General features: G+C 36.6%; 1 protein-coding gene and 1 long non-coding RNA gene across 3 annotated transcripts; both read right to left on the bottom strand.

The window, feature by feature from the left end:
* Positions 1 to 710: 710 nt before the first annotated feature.
* LOC137029284 (uncharacterized) lies at positions 711 to 4268 on the bottom strand. Of its 2 annotated transcripts, XR_010896271.1 has the most exons (4): positions 3620 to 4268; positions 2427 to 2660; positions 2285 to 2343; positions 711 to 881 (listed from the first exon to the last, which is right to left on the bottom strand). It is a non-coding gene; the product is annotated as an uncharacterized lncRNA (long non-coding RNA). The 2 variants fall into 2 exon arrangements; XR_010896270.1 differs by lacking the exon at positions 3620 to 4268 and having other exon boundaries at positions 2427 to 2925.
* A 985-nt stretch (positions 4269 to 5253) lies between these two features.
* On the bottom strand, positions 5254 to 16397 carry LOC137028220 (carcinoembryonic antigen-related cell adhesion molecule 5-like). The gene is made up of 8 exons (XM_067396992.1): positions 16221 to 16397; positions 15544 to 15858; positions 15064 to 15369; positions 14601 to 14879; positions 10985 to 11278; positions 10783 to 10881; positions 10648 to 10706; positions 5254 to 5322 (listed from the first exon to the last, which is right to left on the bottom strand). Exons 1-8 carry the CDS (start codon positions 16276 to 16278, stop codon positions 5254 to 5256), a joined length of 1479 nt encoding a protein of 492 aa, XP_067253093.1. The 5' UTR covers positions 16279 to 16397.
* Positions 16398 to 16795: the final 398 nt, after the last annotated feature.

Genomic DNA, 16795 nt, shown 5'->3' with positions numbered 1-16795 from the left:
TATTAATTGACAATATTAAACTTTTTAAATTGACATAAATATAACACATTCATCGATATATAAAGCTTTTAAACAAATGAAGTGTTTATGTATTCGAGCTCTTTGTGAAACTAATATACATTTTTAAGTTATAAATTATTAGGCATATTTCTTTGATTCACATGCATTGATATAGTCAGATATTTCCTTTTGCCTTCTCAAACTTTCACTGCATCAGTGTTTATTCCTGCCTTGTAAATGCATTTAATTTCATGATATTTTCCATAACGATCTTCAGAAGAGAAGTGAATTGCACGGCTCTCGCTAGAAGTGAAGTAAGCAGACGATCTGCATGTTCTGTGTGATCGGCAATCGCAGCGATTGTAAAATCTGGATTATACCTGGGTTGACAGAGAATGATTATAACGAACTGATCCTGGAATAAACAAGGTTGGATTTATCTGGATTTGTCAACTCTAATCCTACTCTGTAACTCAGAGTTTGTTCAACTAGCTTCGTGCAACAGGCCACAGAGGTGTGGTCGAGACCAGACCTTCCAAGACCAAAACAAGATCATTCAATCAAGATAATTAAACGTGTAATTACTGGACATTATTGATGAACACCTGCTGTTAACAAACAGAATCACTGGAAGAACAGAAAAAAAGAGAAACACATAGAAACTCTTGAACCTCAGAGTGACAAAACTTTATTGATGAGGGCAGGCGGAAACATGCAGAAAAAAAGCATGTTATACTAAATAATCTAGTGTGAGCAAAGCTGCACAGATGCAGCTTTTGTGATCAGAACATCATTTGTGATTGTGAAGAAGAATCACACAGAGAGTTTGATCATTGTTCTTTGGTGAAACACGTGTAAATCACCTTCGTCATCTCAGATTCCTGTCAGACAAACACAAACACAAAAGAATCAAAGGAGAAAATCAACCCTGATCAATGACAATTAATAAATAACAGAAATGTGCTGCCAATTATGGGATATAAATCAGTGAATATTATGGAATGGAAGTGTATGTTTTGTGTTTGTGTATAATGGAGTAGTCTCTGTGTCTTTCATGTTTTTTTAGACCTTTTATTTTATTATAACATTCAAAATGGAAGAGCAACTTTAATAACAGTCATAAAAAATGAAACCAACAAGAGAAACCATAAAACATGACACAACACAAAATATGTTCATCAAGTCTGTAAAGGAGTTTGCAGTATGCAATCATACACATTTTAAACAGCAATATTATCTATGCTCTGCATTTCCTTTGATAATTCAACTGTTAAAGGGTCATGAAACCCCCCTCTTTCAGCTCAAGTCTAGCTCACAATCTTTTTGAAAAATGCAACTTAAATGGGCGTGGTGGCTGTGAGAAGAGGGGAGAGGAGAGGAGAGGAGAGGAGAGGAGAGGAGAGGGGAGGGGGGAAACTCTCATCGCCAGTAGCCCATGCATATCGACTGTCACTAAAAATCAGTGGTAAAACGTGAGGAAATACTAAATTTTTTTAAAAAACTGGAAAAGTTAAAATCTAATGAAACACACTGACACTATTTTTGTCTCTTCAAGAGTTACTGAATGCCCTGCTACATATATCCTACAGTAATCGTAATTCTATTTAAAACATATTAATGTACATGTGTAATTACAGTCATTATAAAATATATAGTTGTTTATATACACACTATACATGCATATATTTGAAAATATCAAATATCAGCACTCAGTCAGTCAGGCTGCGTGTCGACTGGAGCAGAGCAAGCGACCAGAGCATTTTTAGATTCATTCCTATGGAAGTTGAGCGTCACATTTAACTTACGCGCGGCTCAACTTCCATAGGAATGAACCGAAAACACTCGCGCTTACCCGCTCGCTCCGCGCCAACGGACACGCACCGTCAGTCAGTTAGTCTCTCTCGCTGTTTAGTGCCGTTAACCGTCCTCGTCATTGGAAAGATCCACATGGTGTCATGAATAATTAAGAGAGTGTCTTCTCATTGGATAAAAAACTCAGTCTCGTTAATAATTATGAAACACCGATGAGTCATCAAAGTACTATCGTGCTCTGCCATGTCACAGCCTGTGACGTGGACAGGATGAAGATTTTAAACCCGGAAGACGAAAATAGTGTATAAAAACTAAAATTTTACCATTTCCCCCCTACTATTAAATCTAACAGATGCTAACATTGTCTTCAATGGTGTTCAACACACATACCTCTGTTAAAATCTCAGAAATTTTTCATGACCCTTTAAAATGAATACACGTGAAATGATTGAAATGACACAGAGACACTTACAGTCATGTTTTCAGTGAGTTTGTAGAGAGTTGCATCAGTCTTGTCTTCATGAGTCTGATCTGTAATGACAGACATTGTAAGTTAAAACTTATGTTAAAAGAATATGTTTTTCACAGATGTTTAAACTGTAGGTTCTCTTGACCTCTGTGTTTCCTGCAGATACAAAACAGCCCAGTCACAGCCATGATCAGCAGAGTTCCAGTGACAGCAGAAATCACCACTACCGGGATCCAGGGAAATAGGAATGGTGGACATGGAGGAGATAAATAAGGCTCTGAAGAAGGACATGAAGTAGGACATGAAGTAAGACATGTAGAAGGATGTGTAGTAGGACATGGAGGATGTGAAGTGGTCGGTGGGACTGATGTTGTAGCACCTAAAGAAAGACAGTCATTAGTCTGAGTGCATGTGTCAGTCTGATATGTCATACTAGTGAATCTGATGCAGAAAGAACTGAAATCATAAAAACACATTTAAAACTCACCAACCAGATGCCATAAACACAAACAGAACAAAACAGGTTGATACATCTTCAACACTTTCAGTTCACAAATATGAAAATACAAACTCTTTAAAACCTCTTTAGCAATAAAATGACAGATGAGCTGATGCGATACTGCTGTACTAAAGTGTTGTGAAATAACCACCAAATCTTTGTGTTATTACATGTGACCGCCTTGCTCTTTCTCATGAATTTACATCCTCTTATCATTGTCATTTTTAGCTCCAGTAGGCCACAACTTCCTTTAGATCAATGTTAGAAATCCAGTTACCACTTTCACAAAACTTCCTCTGATATTCTGTGTCTCTCTGACATGATATCATGGGAAGAGAATAAAACACTCATACACACACAGTCCTCGAGCACTAAGCCGACTGGGACTTCAGGAGAAAAATCAAGCTGTCCTTCTCTTTTCTTGGTATGGAATTGGACCATGACAGCACGCCTTTCAGGACCCTGGTGGATTCCCCTGAGGAAGGATCTTCTCTCTTAGATGCAGGGCACAATCTGCATGTGTAAAACGTCATGAAAGCTCATTGAGACTTTCTGGTATCCAGGTAGAATAGAATAGAATAGAATAGAATAGAATAGAATAGAATAGAATAGAATAGAATAGAATAGAATAGAGGTGCCCAAACTAGGGCCTGTGGTAACCTTTGGTTTGGCCTGCCATGACATATATAAGAAGAGGCGGAAAATGTTTTGTCCTTTAGTGCTTGATTCAAGGTTTTCTAGCATCATACTTGAGAGATTCAATTTTAGCTTGGTTAAAATTTAACCTAAATGTTGTTCTTTGACCCAAAAGATGATCAGATACCATACATCACACTTACCAAGAGACTGGTTTATTATTTCTCTTTTCTGTTTGACTGACTTTCTTCACTCTTAAAAAAAAGAAAGAAGAAACATTACATTACATGATCAATGAATGAAGAGAAACCCTTTCAAGAAGGATTTTCGAGGAGTTTGTTTCTGAACAGACAGCAGATCTTTGTGATTCTCATGGTGACTGATTTATGAAACCATCATTCAGAAAGCGAAAGTAAAGTTTATATTGCTGGAGCTTAAACACTGAAAATGGCTTCACAATCTGAAGATTATTGTTTTTTGTGCTGTATGTCATGAAATCTTCAAGGATCCTGTTGTTATATCATGTAGTCACAGTGTCTGTAAAGAGTGTCTTCAACAGTTCTGGAGAACCAAGAAAACTCAAGAGTGTCCTGTCTGCAGGAGAATGTCATCGAAAGACAATCCTTCATTTATTCTTGCATTAAAAAAGTCTCTCCTGAAGAAGAGAAATGAGACGTGTTCATCAGGATATGAGGAGACCTGCAGTGAGAAACTTGAACTCTTCTGAGATTCACAGAAATACGTCAATCACACATTCAGACCCATCAGTGAAGTGGTTTCGTCATATAAGGTAAGACAAATGTCTCTTGGTTCATATGAAAAGAACACAAAGTGTGAATAGTCCTATTAAAAGCAAATATACACTTTTGCTCAGGAGTTCATTTAGTAAATGATTTTGCTTTATAATGACAAAAACTATATCACTCGATCATCTTTGTTTCTGGTTTTCTTTGCAACAAATTGTGTTTTGGTGAACACTGTTATAAAGATCACAAACTTACACACAAAAAGCCAAGAGTCAAACTAAAGGAAACACCGATCACCAGAATGGTGACCAAACATTTTCAATAAAACATCAACATCTAAACGTCTGTTTATTCTCAAAAAGAGCTTCTGTTGAGATCTTGAGAGATTTATTGTCTTCTTTTATCTTCAGTTGAGTTCAGGCTGTGTGGCTTTAAGTCAGTTTTAGTTGTGTTTCATTTTCTGAGAGTGTAAACATTGAGTCAATGACATTGCCATTGATTTTTTTGTTGAAATTTCAACAATTTTTTCAACATTAATTGAAGGTGCGAAAGTGATATTGATTCAGTGAGGTTAACGTTGACACATTAACATTGATATCACGTTGTTTCGATCATTGTTTGCTATCTGGGTTATCTTTCATATATGAACTGTAATTTACTATGATGTGAATCCTGTTAAAAAAAAAAACATAAATACAAAGTAAATAGTCATAAACAACTAACAAATCTGTAAAAAAAAAAAAAAAAAAAAAAAAAGAATCACAAGAATTAAACAGCAAATCAACATAAAAGAGCAATAAACTAGCCTCTTACCTGTCATCCCCATTTTTGAGCATACACTGGAAAATGACAGCTAATTAAACTTAAATGATTGCAATTTGTGCCCTAGTCATGCTTTCTTTTAAAAGAAGATACTGAGGAGTTTTTTGGTCAAGTAAAAAAAAAAAAAAAAAAAAAAAAAAAAAATATATATATATATATATATATATATAAATTTATTTTGAAGAAAATGCACTGCACTCAACTTGCAGTTTAAAACCAGCCAACCACCACAGTGTTAGTGTTGCCAGTAAAGTTCTAAAAAAGCCATTTCAGAGTAGTGTAGCATCATCCATCTGAGTCTCGGTCTGAATAAGGTGCAGTATTTCTCCACTATTGTCCTGAAAGAAAGAAAACAAATTTGCATAAATTAAAACATGTGTAGAATTCCGAACCATACCGTACCACTTTTTTGGGACCCTTCCGTTGGGGAACCAAGCACAATAGTACCAATAGTACCGGTACCAAAAGGGTGGAGTTACACTAACTGCAGAATGTTGATTGGTTGACAGAGAATCGTCACTTGCGCATGCAAGGGGAATGACAAGAGGCGCCATTTTTAAAAATTTACGGTTGCACACGAAAAGGTGTTCCAGCATGTTTTTGAGAGGATGGCTGACGAAGGGTTCCAGCGGACGTCCGAGCAGTGCCGCATTAAATGCAAGAAGCTGCAGAGCGAATAATGTACGGTGAAAGACCACAACAGCCGGAGTGGTGTAAACAGAAAGAACTGGAAATGGTTCAAAATATCGCCTTGAACATACTTTCCGTTTCCGCATTCTTCAAAAACGCTTACGCTGAATGTTCTACGCCTTCCCTATACTTACAGAACGAACGTGGCACCAGTTTTGTTTTTTTCCGTAAGTATAGGGAAGGCGTAGAACATTCAGCGTAAGCGCTTTGAAGAATGCGGAAACGGAAAGTATGTTCAAGGCGATATTTTGTTTATAAAGCATATACAGTTGTATTTTTTTCAAAAATGACCGATTGTTTTGCTAGATAAGACTCTTATTCCTCGTCTGGTATTGTTTAAAGCTCTTTGAAGCTGCACTGAAACTGTAATTTTGACCTTCAACCATTTGGGCTCCATTGAAGTCCACTATATGGAGAAAAATCCTGGAATGTTTTCCTCAAAATCTTCATTTCTTTTCGACTGACGAAAGAAAGACATGAACATCTTGGATGACATGGGGGTGAGTAAATTTATCAGGAAAAGTGTATTTAAAAGTGGACTAATCCTTTAAGTCTGTGTTCTTTGATAAGTCAGTGTTAATGGCCCATTCGATCTTTTCTCTTTGGTGTTTCTCGACGTTTCTGTTATCTGGTTGATAAACCGACATTACTAAACGGGAAAAGAGATAAAGAACAGGTAAGACATCACGTGATATACATGTGCCACACTGAGTTATCAATGTCTGTATAGAACACTAGTTTAGTGACACGTGCCACTTTTTGTATTACATTCAGGTAATTCACATAATTTCTTTACTAGCACTGCATGTCCAAACCACAACTCTCTTCTCACGTACATGCATACCTGTTCCCACATAATACAACAACCCTATCTAGTGGGCATTAACCATTCAACATTGTTAAGTGAACACAACAACAACCAGATAAACACAATTTGCTTTTTTATGCCTGTTCTGTTGTTTTATATTATTCTTTTGACATTTAAATTACAAATTATTTGCGTAAACACTCAAAGTTTTTATTTTTCTGTGACAAACCCTGTTTCTGTTTCTTCTGTGTGTACAGATGAAATATCAGTGAAGGAGGGAGATTCAGTCACTCTAAATTCTGAAATAAAGGATGATGATGAGATTCTGTGGACATTTGGATATGAACTCACTTTAATAGCTGAAATCAATAAATGGTTCAACAGATTCACTGTATATGATGATGTTCTTGATGGGAGATTCAGAGACAGACTGAAACTGGACAATCAAACTGGATCTCTGACCATCACAAACACCACAACTGAACATGCTGGACTTTATGTGCTTATGATAATAACAGCAAATTTATTGAAGGCATACAGAGTTTCTGTCTATGGTGAGATCATTTGTCCTGTTATTCGGATGTTCTTGATATTAGTGTTTATTGACTGATCTGATCTCAGTTTGATGTTTTTATTCCTCAGACTCTGTCCACTGTTGTGGTTCTACTGAAGCTGTGATCCGATTGGTCCTCTCTGCTCTGGTGGGCGTGGCTACTGTCATTATTCTGGTTTATGACATCAGATCCAGAAGAGCTGAACGAGATCAAGCTCATATTCACACATCAGGTACATGATTGATGATGTCAACTTGTGAAATATACTTACAGTATATGTGGCTTTATGTTTTATATGTTCATCTTTTTCAGAAAGTATTGAAATGAATGCAAAACTTTAAAGGCTGTTACATGTGCATTTTTCTTCTATTTTTTTTTTTTTTCTATTGATGATTATTTGAGCTTGAACTCTCTCATATTCATATTTTTAAAAATACAGTTTGAAAGGATTTATTATTTATATTTCTCTGTAAAACACACAGATCTCACTTGACTATTGCTTCTGTCCATTTGTCATATGTACTTGCATGTCTTTATCAATAAAGTTTTTTTCTCTCTGAAGTTCAAAAGTCTTTCTATGTTTTATTACATTTATTATGTTGAGCGCCCCCTGGATGAATACTAACTTTATGTAAGCTGTAGTATTCAAAGTGTGCTGTGTTGTAAATACAGTCAAGGCTGAAGGGTGTTGTTACGCTCTACTGTATTCACGATACAGAACGGCTCCAGTTGTTATTGCTTTAATAAAACGGTTTCCACAAAATACAAATATCAAAGCTGAAAAACAAAGTAAAATCATTAAATTCCATCCTTCTGCCAGGAAAGCTGTCTGAAAGTGACAGTATGTTGAATGTTCCTAGATGTAATGCCTCATCTGATGGAGCTCAAATAAAAACTAAGATCTGAGAGAGTAGGAATTAGGAACTGATCTCTTGCGCTGTTAAATCACCAGATATAATATTAATCTAAACACAATTTTGCTTCTTTCATGTCTATTCTGTCATTTTATATTATTACTAATTTGAAATTTTAATGTTAACACAATTTATTTGTGTAAACATTAATAATGTTTTTATTTTTTTTTTATTTATTTGTTTTATACATCTTTCAGTGTTGAACCCTGTTTCTGTTTGAAAATACACACAGCAAAATCCCCAGTCTTAAATTAACACCCCTCAGTGTACATATGTGTCCACACTACAGGGTGTTAAAAGTAACACTGAAGCAATGTTGATGAGATAATTGATTAATTAAGTGATGACTGACAATTAGTGATGACACCTGATCTTAAGCAGCATTATTGAAGAAAAGAGAAAAAGATGTTAATTAATGTTTTATGGAATGTTTCGTTTCAAGTCACCGTGATGGAGGTCAGTGTTTGCTTTAGTTGGGCTCTTGACTCTTTACTTTTTAATACTAGTTTTTCTCTGGCTGCTTCAACTTTGTGTTTATAAAGCACATTTGTTATGGTAAAAGAAACTGTAATCTGGGCTGCGTTTCTCAAAAGCATCGTAAGCATAAGTTGACAATTAGTTGCTTATGATTCTTTGGAAAATGCAGGCCAGGTTGCGATGGTTGTATTTTGATGACGACAGTATCATTGTGAAATGGACTGATTTACTGGTTATAAATAGATATTTTATGAATTATTTTTCATTACAGTAAATCTCTGATGTTACAGCTTGAAATCCAGCAGAGCTTTTATAGTTTAAAGTTTTTTAAAATCACACACAGATATCAAGAATCAGTATATGAACCTCAGCAATGGTGACAGTCAAACAAAGTGCTTCATGTTTCAGCGCATGATGGGAGCCACAAATCAAAACTCATCCACGGCTCCCATCATGCATTGCAGCATGAATAAATTATGCCGCTGAATTGTCCTGTAATTTTTATTGATTTTTCCTGTTTGCTTTTATTTTGCTGTTGTTTTGTTGTGAGAGTAGCTTGTTTTATGATGTTCAGAGTTGATCTTGAGTTTCATATACTGATTCTTGATGTCTGTGTGTCTAAAAACTGAAGCTTCTGTGCGCAATGTATTTTTGAAATTCATGTTGTTGGATTTCAAGCTGTACAATCAGAGGGATACAATCACCAATACTAAATTTACACATCAAGCATATGGTCAGAGATTTAGACTCTGAATGACATCAGTGAATCAGATCATTACAAGATGAAAATGTAAGCTTCAAAACATATTGTGGCCAGATCATATTTTCTCTTGCCACACCAAATGTGCTTTACACAAAGTTGGAGCAGCCAAAGAAACAAAAAGCTAATCATAAAAAGTAAAGAGTCAAGAGCCCAACTAAAGCAAACACTGACCTCCATCACGGTGACTTGAAACAAATCACTCCATAAAACATTAATTAACATCTTTTTTTCTCTCTTTCCTGCAATGTTTCTGCTTATTAACATCAGGTATCACTTCATTATCTCATTAATTTCAACATTGCTTCTGTGTTACTTTTAACACCCTGTAGTGTGGACACATATGTACACTGAGGGGTGTTCATTTAACACTGTGGATTTTGCTGTGTACCTCTCATCTTTCACAGCAACGCTAGCGCAGCAGCATCTTGTTCGAGATGCATCAGCTTCTCGCGGACCGATCGCGCATGACATCAAAGCACTGTCACAAGTTTCTGGTCACGGTAACCTGGCCCATAGCCCCTGACGCAAGCGGTTCTTACACTGTAAAAAAAATCCCAGTAAAATTTACGGTAAAAAAACGGCAGCTGTGGTTGCCAGAACTTTACCGTAAAAAATACAGTAGCAACGTAAAAAAAAAAATCTGTTAAATTTACGGTAAAATAACGTATTTCATTAAATGATATAATGTTAATTTACCAACCTAATGAAGTACTAATATCTGTTTTGTACCTTTATAATACACTGACAGTCACCAAACATAGTGGTGATAAGAGTCACATGACGAATCAAACTTCATCACAAGCAGATTTTCCACAAGCTGAGAAGGACAACACTAACATATAGAAGGCGCACACAGTGTCATTCACACACACACTAAACACCATCATGGTAACATGCATGAAATTTTAAAAATGCAATAAACATTAATTTAACAACATTAGATGTAACATAAAACCCTAATGTACATAACTGATTAGAAAAAAATGAGAAAAACTAAGAAGAAACAGAGTTATTTCAACGAAAATATATCAAATGTGAAGTGTCACGCAGGGAATTGTGGGAATGTCAATTTACGGTTTTTCACTGTAAATTTTACAATGAATTGTTATTTTTCACTTTCAAAAACTGTGAATTTAACGGTATTTTACCGTAAAATTACATTAAATGTACAGTTAGATCTATTACAGTTATTCACCGTATATAGTACGGAAACTTTCTGTAAACCAATTGACAGTTTTTCACTGCAGCATTTTTACAGTATTTTACTGTTAAAATCACGGTCATTTTTTACAGTGTACTTTCTAGACCAGCAATGGTTTGGTGCTACTTATAAACCTCTTTTCCTGGTTCAGAGCTTGTGCTTTAGGTCTAAAGACAAAGAACTGATTTGAAATTTGGCTGTGGCTCTGAACCAGCACTCAAACTGCCTTGGTAGAAAAGGGGTAAGAGACACTTACCGTCCTTTGTCCAGTGTATTTGTTGAGTGTTACATTTGTCTCGTCTTTATGGGTCTGACCTGTAATGACACACATGTTCAATCAATACATGAAGAATGTGTTTTTACAGATGTTTAAGCTGTAGGTTCACTTGACCTGCATCTCTGCGTTTCCTGCAGATCCAAAACATCCAAATTACAGCCATAATCAGCAGAGATCCAACAGAGATCAGCACTGTGTAAGGTGGATCCTGTTCTGTAATGGACAAACAGTCTGTCAGCATGACCACAAACAACACTGAGATCTCAATATCTGAGATTAGTTCAGTCATTAAATGGTAATAACAGCACTGCCGTACCTGCACATGTGTGACAGAGGTGAGTGATGTCCAGATGTTGAGTCTGGTTGCTGATGGGATTGTTCAGCACACAGCTGTAGGTGTTTTTATCCTGATATTCCACCTCCAGATGTAAAGAGACAGTGCTGCTGAGATCAGACACACTGATGCTGGACAATAAACTGTTTCCTTTGTACCAGGAGAGAGTCACATGACTCACATTCACAGCTGAACACAGCAATGAACATAATGATGATGATGATGATGAAGAACATTGAGAAGAGTTACTGCTGATGACTGGAACAGGCAGACGAGCTGGAAAACATAACATAATAAACAGAAATATAAACAAATCTAATCAACAATCTGATTTTTAGTTCAAGCTGAGTCAGTGTTTATATGATCTATCATCTCAAACAAAATTATTAAACAAAAAAAAAATGGAATTTTGAAGGGTAAACACAATAACCAGAAATAAAAAGCTAAATGTGGGCTATAAATGAACTACACCACAGTCACATGACTTCAATGTCACGGTCACACAAGTGCAAGAAGCAATAGATTCTACTTAATCTATTTAAAAAATAGCAGCAGGCTACACAATAAATTCCCCGGTGTGAAATAAACACCGCTCTGTGTTCATATGGGGACCATAGGCATGGTGTTAAAAGTAACACTTAGGCAGTGTTAGAGTTAGATACTTAAGTGATTAATTGAGTGATGTTTGTTCGATTATCGAAGACACCTGATGATAACGAACAGAATCACTGAAGGAAAGAGAAACTCAAGAACTACAACTGACTTCAACCACAGCCTTAGATGAAAGCAACTGAAAATACATTAAATCTCTATTATTACAAACAGATTGACTTTATTTCTGTCATTTGTCACCATTATAGCAATCAGTGTTTCCTTTAGTAGGGCAGTTTGACTCTTGACTTTTTCTGTGAGTTTTTGGTCTTTGTAACAGTGTTTACAAAAGTATGTAATTTGTTACAAAGGAGACCATAATCAAGAGCAATCAGGTGATATGGTTTACACAATTAAGAAGAGAACTGACTGTCTAGACCAGGGCTGGGCAAACTCGGTCCTGGAGGGCTGCTGTCCCTGCAGAGTTTTGCCCCAACCCTAATCAAACACACCTGAACCAGCTAATCAAGGTCTTCAGGATTACACACAGGTGAGTTTTATCAGGGTTGCAGCTAAACTCTGCAGGGACAGCGGCCCTCCAGGACTGAGTTTGCCCAGCCCTGGTCTAGTCCCATTGCTGATAGAATGTGGTTGCTTATTATTAAGTTATTTACCCAACAGTAACTTAATAGCACAGATCAGACATTTTAAATTTTAATTTTTAAACACATTGTGGGTAAACAAATGTAGACACCCATAGACATCAAGAACCAGCATATGTTTCTCATCGATGCTGACACGCTGGGAGTCATGAGATTTATACTACGGTGGCTCCCAGCATCCATTACAGCATGAAGCGTGTCAACATTAGCCACTTTTCCACCGTTGCGCTGAACGGTTCTTAGAATGGTAAGGAATGGTTCCAGTTGTGTTTCGACACGACACGACACGATTACAAACCGCTCTCAGCACGGTTGTCTAACCATGTTGAGTCGTGCTGGTAGAATCCGTGAAATGAAGTCGATTGGTCACTTGTCTCTTGCCTGGCTACCAGTTTCTCTGTAGCTGGCTAAGCGCTCTATTTGAGTGACGTGAACACAAATTAATAATTGAATTTAAAGAAATACCTAATCATCCTCCATTAGGTGGTCGTTATTTATATCTCATATCATAATAAGTAAACCGTTGCATTACCAAGGCAACGACAGACACTTTTATATTGAATTCTAAAGAGTGGCCGTTATCAGCCCCACAGTGGAAAACGAAACCGTATCTGTACCAGCTGGCCCAGATCACCACCAAATGAAATGGTTACACAATGAGAACCTTTCGGCCCAACGGTGGAAAAGCGGCTATTCATGACAAACATATGCTGATTCTTGATCTTTGTGTATCTGAATGTTGCACAATTTCTTATATTTTTAAAAAATATATTGTATTTCTTTAAAAAAAAACAAAAACAAAAACACAAACATCAAGAATCAGTATATGTATCTCAATAATGGTGATGTGCTTCATGCCGCAATGCTTGCTGGGAGCCACCACAGTATAAATCTCATGACTCCCAGCATGCAGTGTGGCATGAAACATGCCGCCATACAGTACCTCAGGGATGATGCATTTTTGTAGGCAAAACCCGGAGGCGAGTTAGCATTTTAGGGCTTCCGGTTCCAACGCTGTAAAGTCTATGAGTTTTTCGAATGGGTTTTTGCTAAATCGCCTGAAATAAGGTCTGTGGTTAACAAAGCCTCTAAATATTTTCACGTTTTGATCTATGACATAAAACACACGTTATAACCCGCTTGCGATTTTTTTTAAACCTTTACTGTGTCTTAAAAACGGCGGTTGCTAACAAGTTGCTAAAAGGGACTACTTCCTTTGGCGGGGACTTTAGACGTCATCATGACAAACAGGACATTTGGACAGCATTGCTCATGAAAAAGTGGATAAGTATTCATACACAGCGCCGATCATAATCAGAGAGCATGTTTTTAAATATAATTGTTTTTTAAATAAAGTTTGAGGAAGCTTGGTGGTGACGACGTTGATCCGCGACCATGGCGTGCTGTAGTCCGTTTATAGCCTACTGTTAGCCTTTGATATCTGATGACTTTATTTAGGCTTCAAAATGTATAAATGTTGTTTTAACTTGTAAAGATTATCTTGATAGACAGAACGTGTAAGTGTCATAACCCTTTGCTAACACTGCTTTGGTGTTATTTTTAACACCCTACTGGTGGTTCCCATATAATCACTGAGCAGTGTTAACACCGGGGAATTTACTGTGATGTTTTCTTTAAAATAGGCTAAGTGTAAATAGTAGTTAGATGCTATTTATACATATTGGCAGAAACTATTTGCACCACAGTATAGTTGTACATTAAACGGTATGCAATAATAACATAGAGTGTAAATTATTATATTTATTAAAATTATTAAATGGATGCCACTTTATTGGGACAATAAAGCCCTTCCTACACCTAACCCTAACCGATAAACACTTTATTATCAAACACACTTTAGACACTTCATTTCCATAAGGAGTAAAGTGAGTTTGGCAAAAGACAGATTCGAACTCTGGTCGATTTGCTTCAAAACTTTGATCAGTGCTCCTTACCCCTATGCTATAGCTACTGTTGACTATTCATCATCTTCATAGCTTTGTCTAGCCGAACCAGACGCCAGTGGGTGGAGTTAATGTAAATAGCCTTTGCCAACAAGGCAGAGTATTTGCACTTATTGTAAATAGACAGTCCTTTAATATTCTGACAACTCTTTCGGTTTTTGTTTGAAATCTGATCTTGTTCAGCTCTTCTGGATCTGATGTCATAAACCAGAATAATGACAGTAGCCACGCCCACCAGAGCAGAGAGGACCAATCGGATCACAGCTTCAGTAGGACCACAACAGTGGACAGACTGAGAAATAAAAACATCAAACTGAGATCAGATCAGTCAATAAACACTAATATCAGCGCTGACATCAACTAATATCAGCACTGCCGTACCTGAACATGTGTGACAGAGGTGAGTGATGTCCAGATGTTGAGTCTGGTTGCTGATGGGATTGTTCAGCACACAGCTGTAGGTGTTTTTATCCTGATATTCCACCTCCAGAGGTAGAGAGAGACTGATGCTGAGATCAGACACACTGATGCTGGACAATAAACTGTTTCCTTTGTACCAGGAGAGAGTCACATGACTCACATTCACAGCTGAACACACCAATGAACATGATGATGAACATTGTGAAGAGTTACTGCTGATGACAGGAACAGGGAGATGAGCTGAAAAACATAGCATAATAAACAGAAATATGAACAAATCTAATCAACAATCTGATTTTTAGTTCAAGCTAAGTCAGTGTTTATATGATCTATCATCTCAAACTAAATTATTCAATCATTAACTGTGTAAGTAGATGACAAAAACAAGAATACTTTAAGAACAGTGCAATTTATCTCTACTCACCATAGAAAGAAACACTGAATATATTTAATAATGGTGATGAAAATGGTGCTGGTCCAGTCAATCGTTTATAATGTCCAGCATGTTCAGTTGTGGTGTTTGTGATGGTCAGAGATCCAGTTTGATTGTCCAGTTTCAGTCTGTCTCTGAATCTCCCATCAAGAACATCATCATATACAGCGATTCTGTTGGCCGTTACATTGATTTCAGCTATTAAAGTGTCTTCATATCCAAACCTCCACTGAATCACATCATCATTTACTTCAGAGTTTAGAGTGACTGAATCTCCCTCCTTCACTGATATTTCATCTGTATCACCAAACAGAAACAGAGTTTAGCAGAGCAGAGAGAGACTTTTAAATAACTTTATGATTTCAAGTGAATAATATCATAAAACAAAAACAGAAAAGACGAAAAATGGTGTTTGGATTAATATTGTGTCTGGTGAATAAAACATAAAATGGTGAAACAAATTTAACTCACCAATGAATGTGAGATAGAAATTCTTTCTCACTCCGTTTATCAGTAGTTTATAATATCCTTCATGTTCAGTTCTGGTGTTTGTGATGGTCAGAGATCCAGTTTGATTGTCCAGTTTCAGTCTGTCTCTGAGTCTCCCAACATGAACATCATCATATACAGTGAATCTGTTGGCTGTCACATTGATTTCAGCTATTAAAGTGTTTTTATTTTCAAACCACCACTGAATCTGATCACCATACTTCATTTTAGTAAGATCAGAGTTCAGATAGACTGAATCTCCCTTAAACACGGGCACAAACTTCACTCCTGTAGCACCTGAAGATCAGAGTTTTTCACAGATTAAAGCTTTAATTAAAATCACTTGATGTTGGTTTGATGAAGCTTCACTAAAATCCTTTTGATATGTGAAGTGAATTTAAATGTGAAGTGAATAATATTCTGCAGCAGTACAAAGAAAAAAGATGCTGAATAATAGTTGCAGGAGAAATAGTTAAACAGATTTTTATATGGATCAATAACTATTAAAAAGAGAGACTTTTAACTCAAATAAGAGTGTTATTTCACAGTAAAATCACAGTTATATGAGAATAACAGTGAATGTTGATCTTCTCTGACTAATTTAACCAGTCATTTACCACAGAAAGAACTGAAGTCATAAAAACACATTTCAAACTCACCAACCAGACGCCACAAACACAAGCAGAGCAAAGCAGGGTGAAACATCTTCAACAACATGAAAAGACAAACTCTGGTTCATTAATAAAATGACAGATGCACTGATGTGAGGCTGGTCTGTAGTAAAGTGAAGTGAAACTAAAATATCTGCACGTATTTAAGTGTTAATTTATGTGACGTTCTTGCTTTTTTTTTCAGCTAAATAATAAACACTCAGAGCTCCAGTAGGCCTTAATTTCCGGTGAGTCAGTAATGTCAAATGCCCTGCACTTTTTCTTTCCAGCTCTCAGCTTACTCAGGAAATACGTCCCGTCAGATGAGGATATGGTTTTAACTCCGGAAACTTTCTCCCTAAATCAAAACATTCTCACACTCGTCACATAACGACGCTTGGTCAGGACACCTGTGTGTTACTTTTTATAACACAGGATACTCCTTTGATTTCAGATCAAAATATACACCCATTCAATCAATCCCCCTAACTCCTCCTCCTTCCTTTTTTTTTAAATATAAAGAACACATTTGTTAAATTTATCTGGAACAAGAAACGCCCCAGGCTCCGCTTATCGCTTCTGTA

This window comes from Chanodichthys erythropterus, chromosome 10 (genome assembly GCF_024489055.1).
Source record: "Chanodichthys erythropterus isolate Z2021 chromosome 10, ASM2448905v1, whole genome shotgun sequence".
NCBI lineage: Eukaryota > Metazoa > Chordata > Actinopteri > Cypriniformes > Xenocyprididae > Chanodichthys > Chanodichthys erythropterus.
The sequence above is the reverse complement of the archived record's forward strand: the minus strand, read 5'-3'. Positions and strand labels throughout refer to the sequence as shown.

Bases quoted from the DNA above. Each gene is read 5' to 3' on its own strand.
- LOC137028220 (XM_067396992.1), bottom strand. From the start codon at position 16,278: ATGTTGTTGAAGATGTTTCACCCTGCTTTGCTCTGCTTGTGTTTGTGG. The intron at 10,882-10,984 runs GTACGGCAGTGC...TGTCCATTACAG, and splicing joins CCTCTGTCACACATGTGCAG to AACAGGATCCACCTTACACA. The intron at 5,323-10,647 runs GTAAGTGTCTCT...TCTTTCTTTCAG, and splicing joins AATACACTGGACAAAGGACG to GACAATAGTGGAGAAATACT.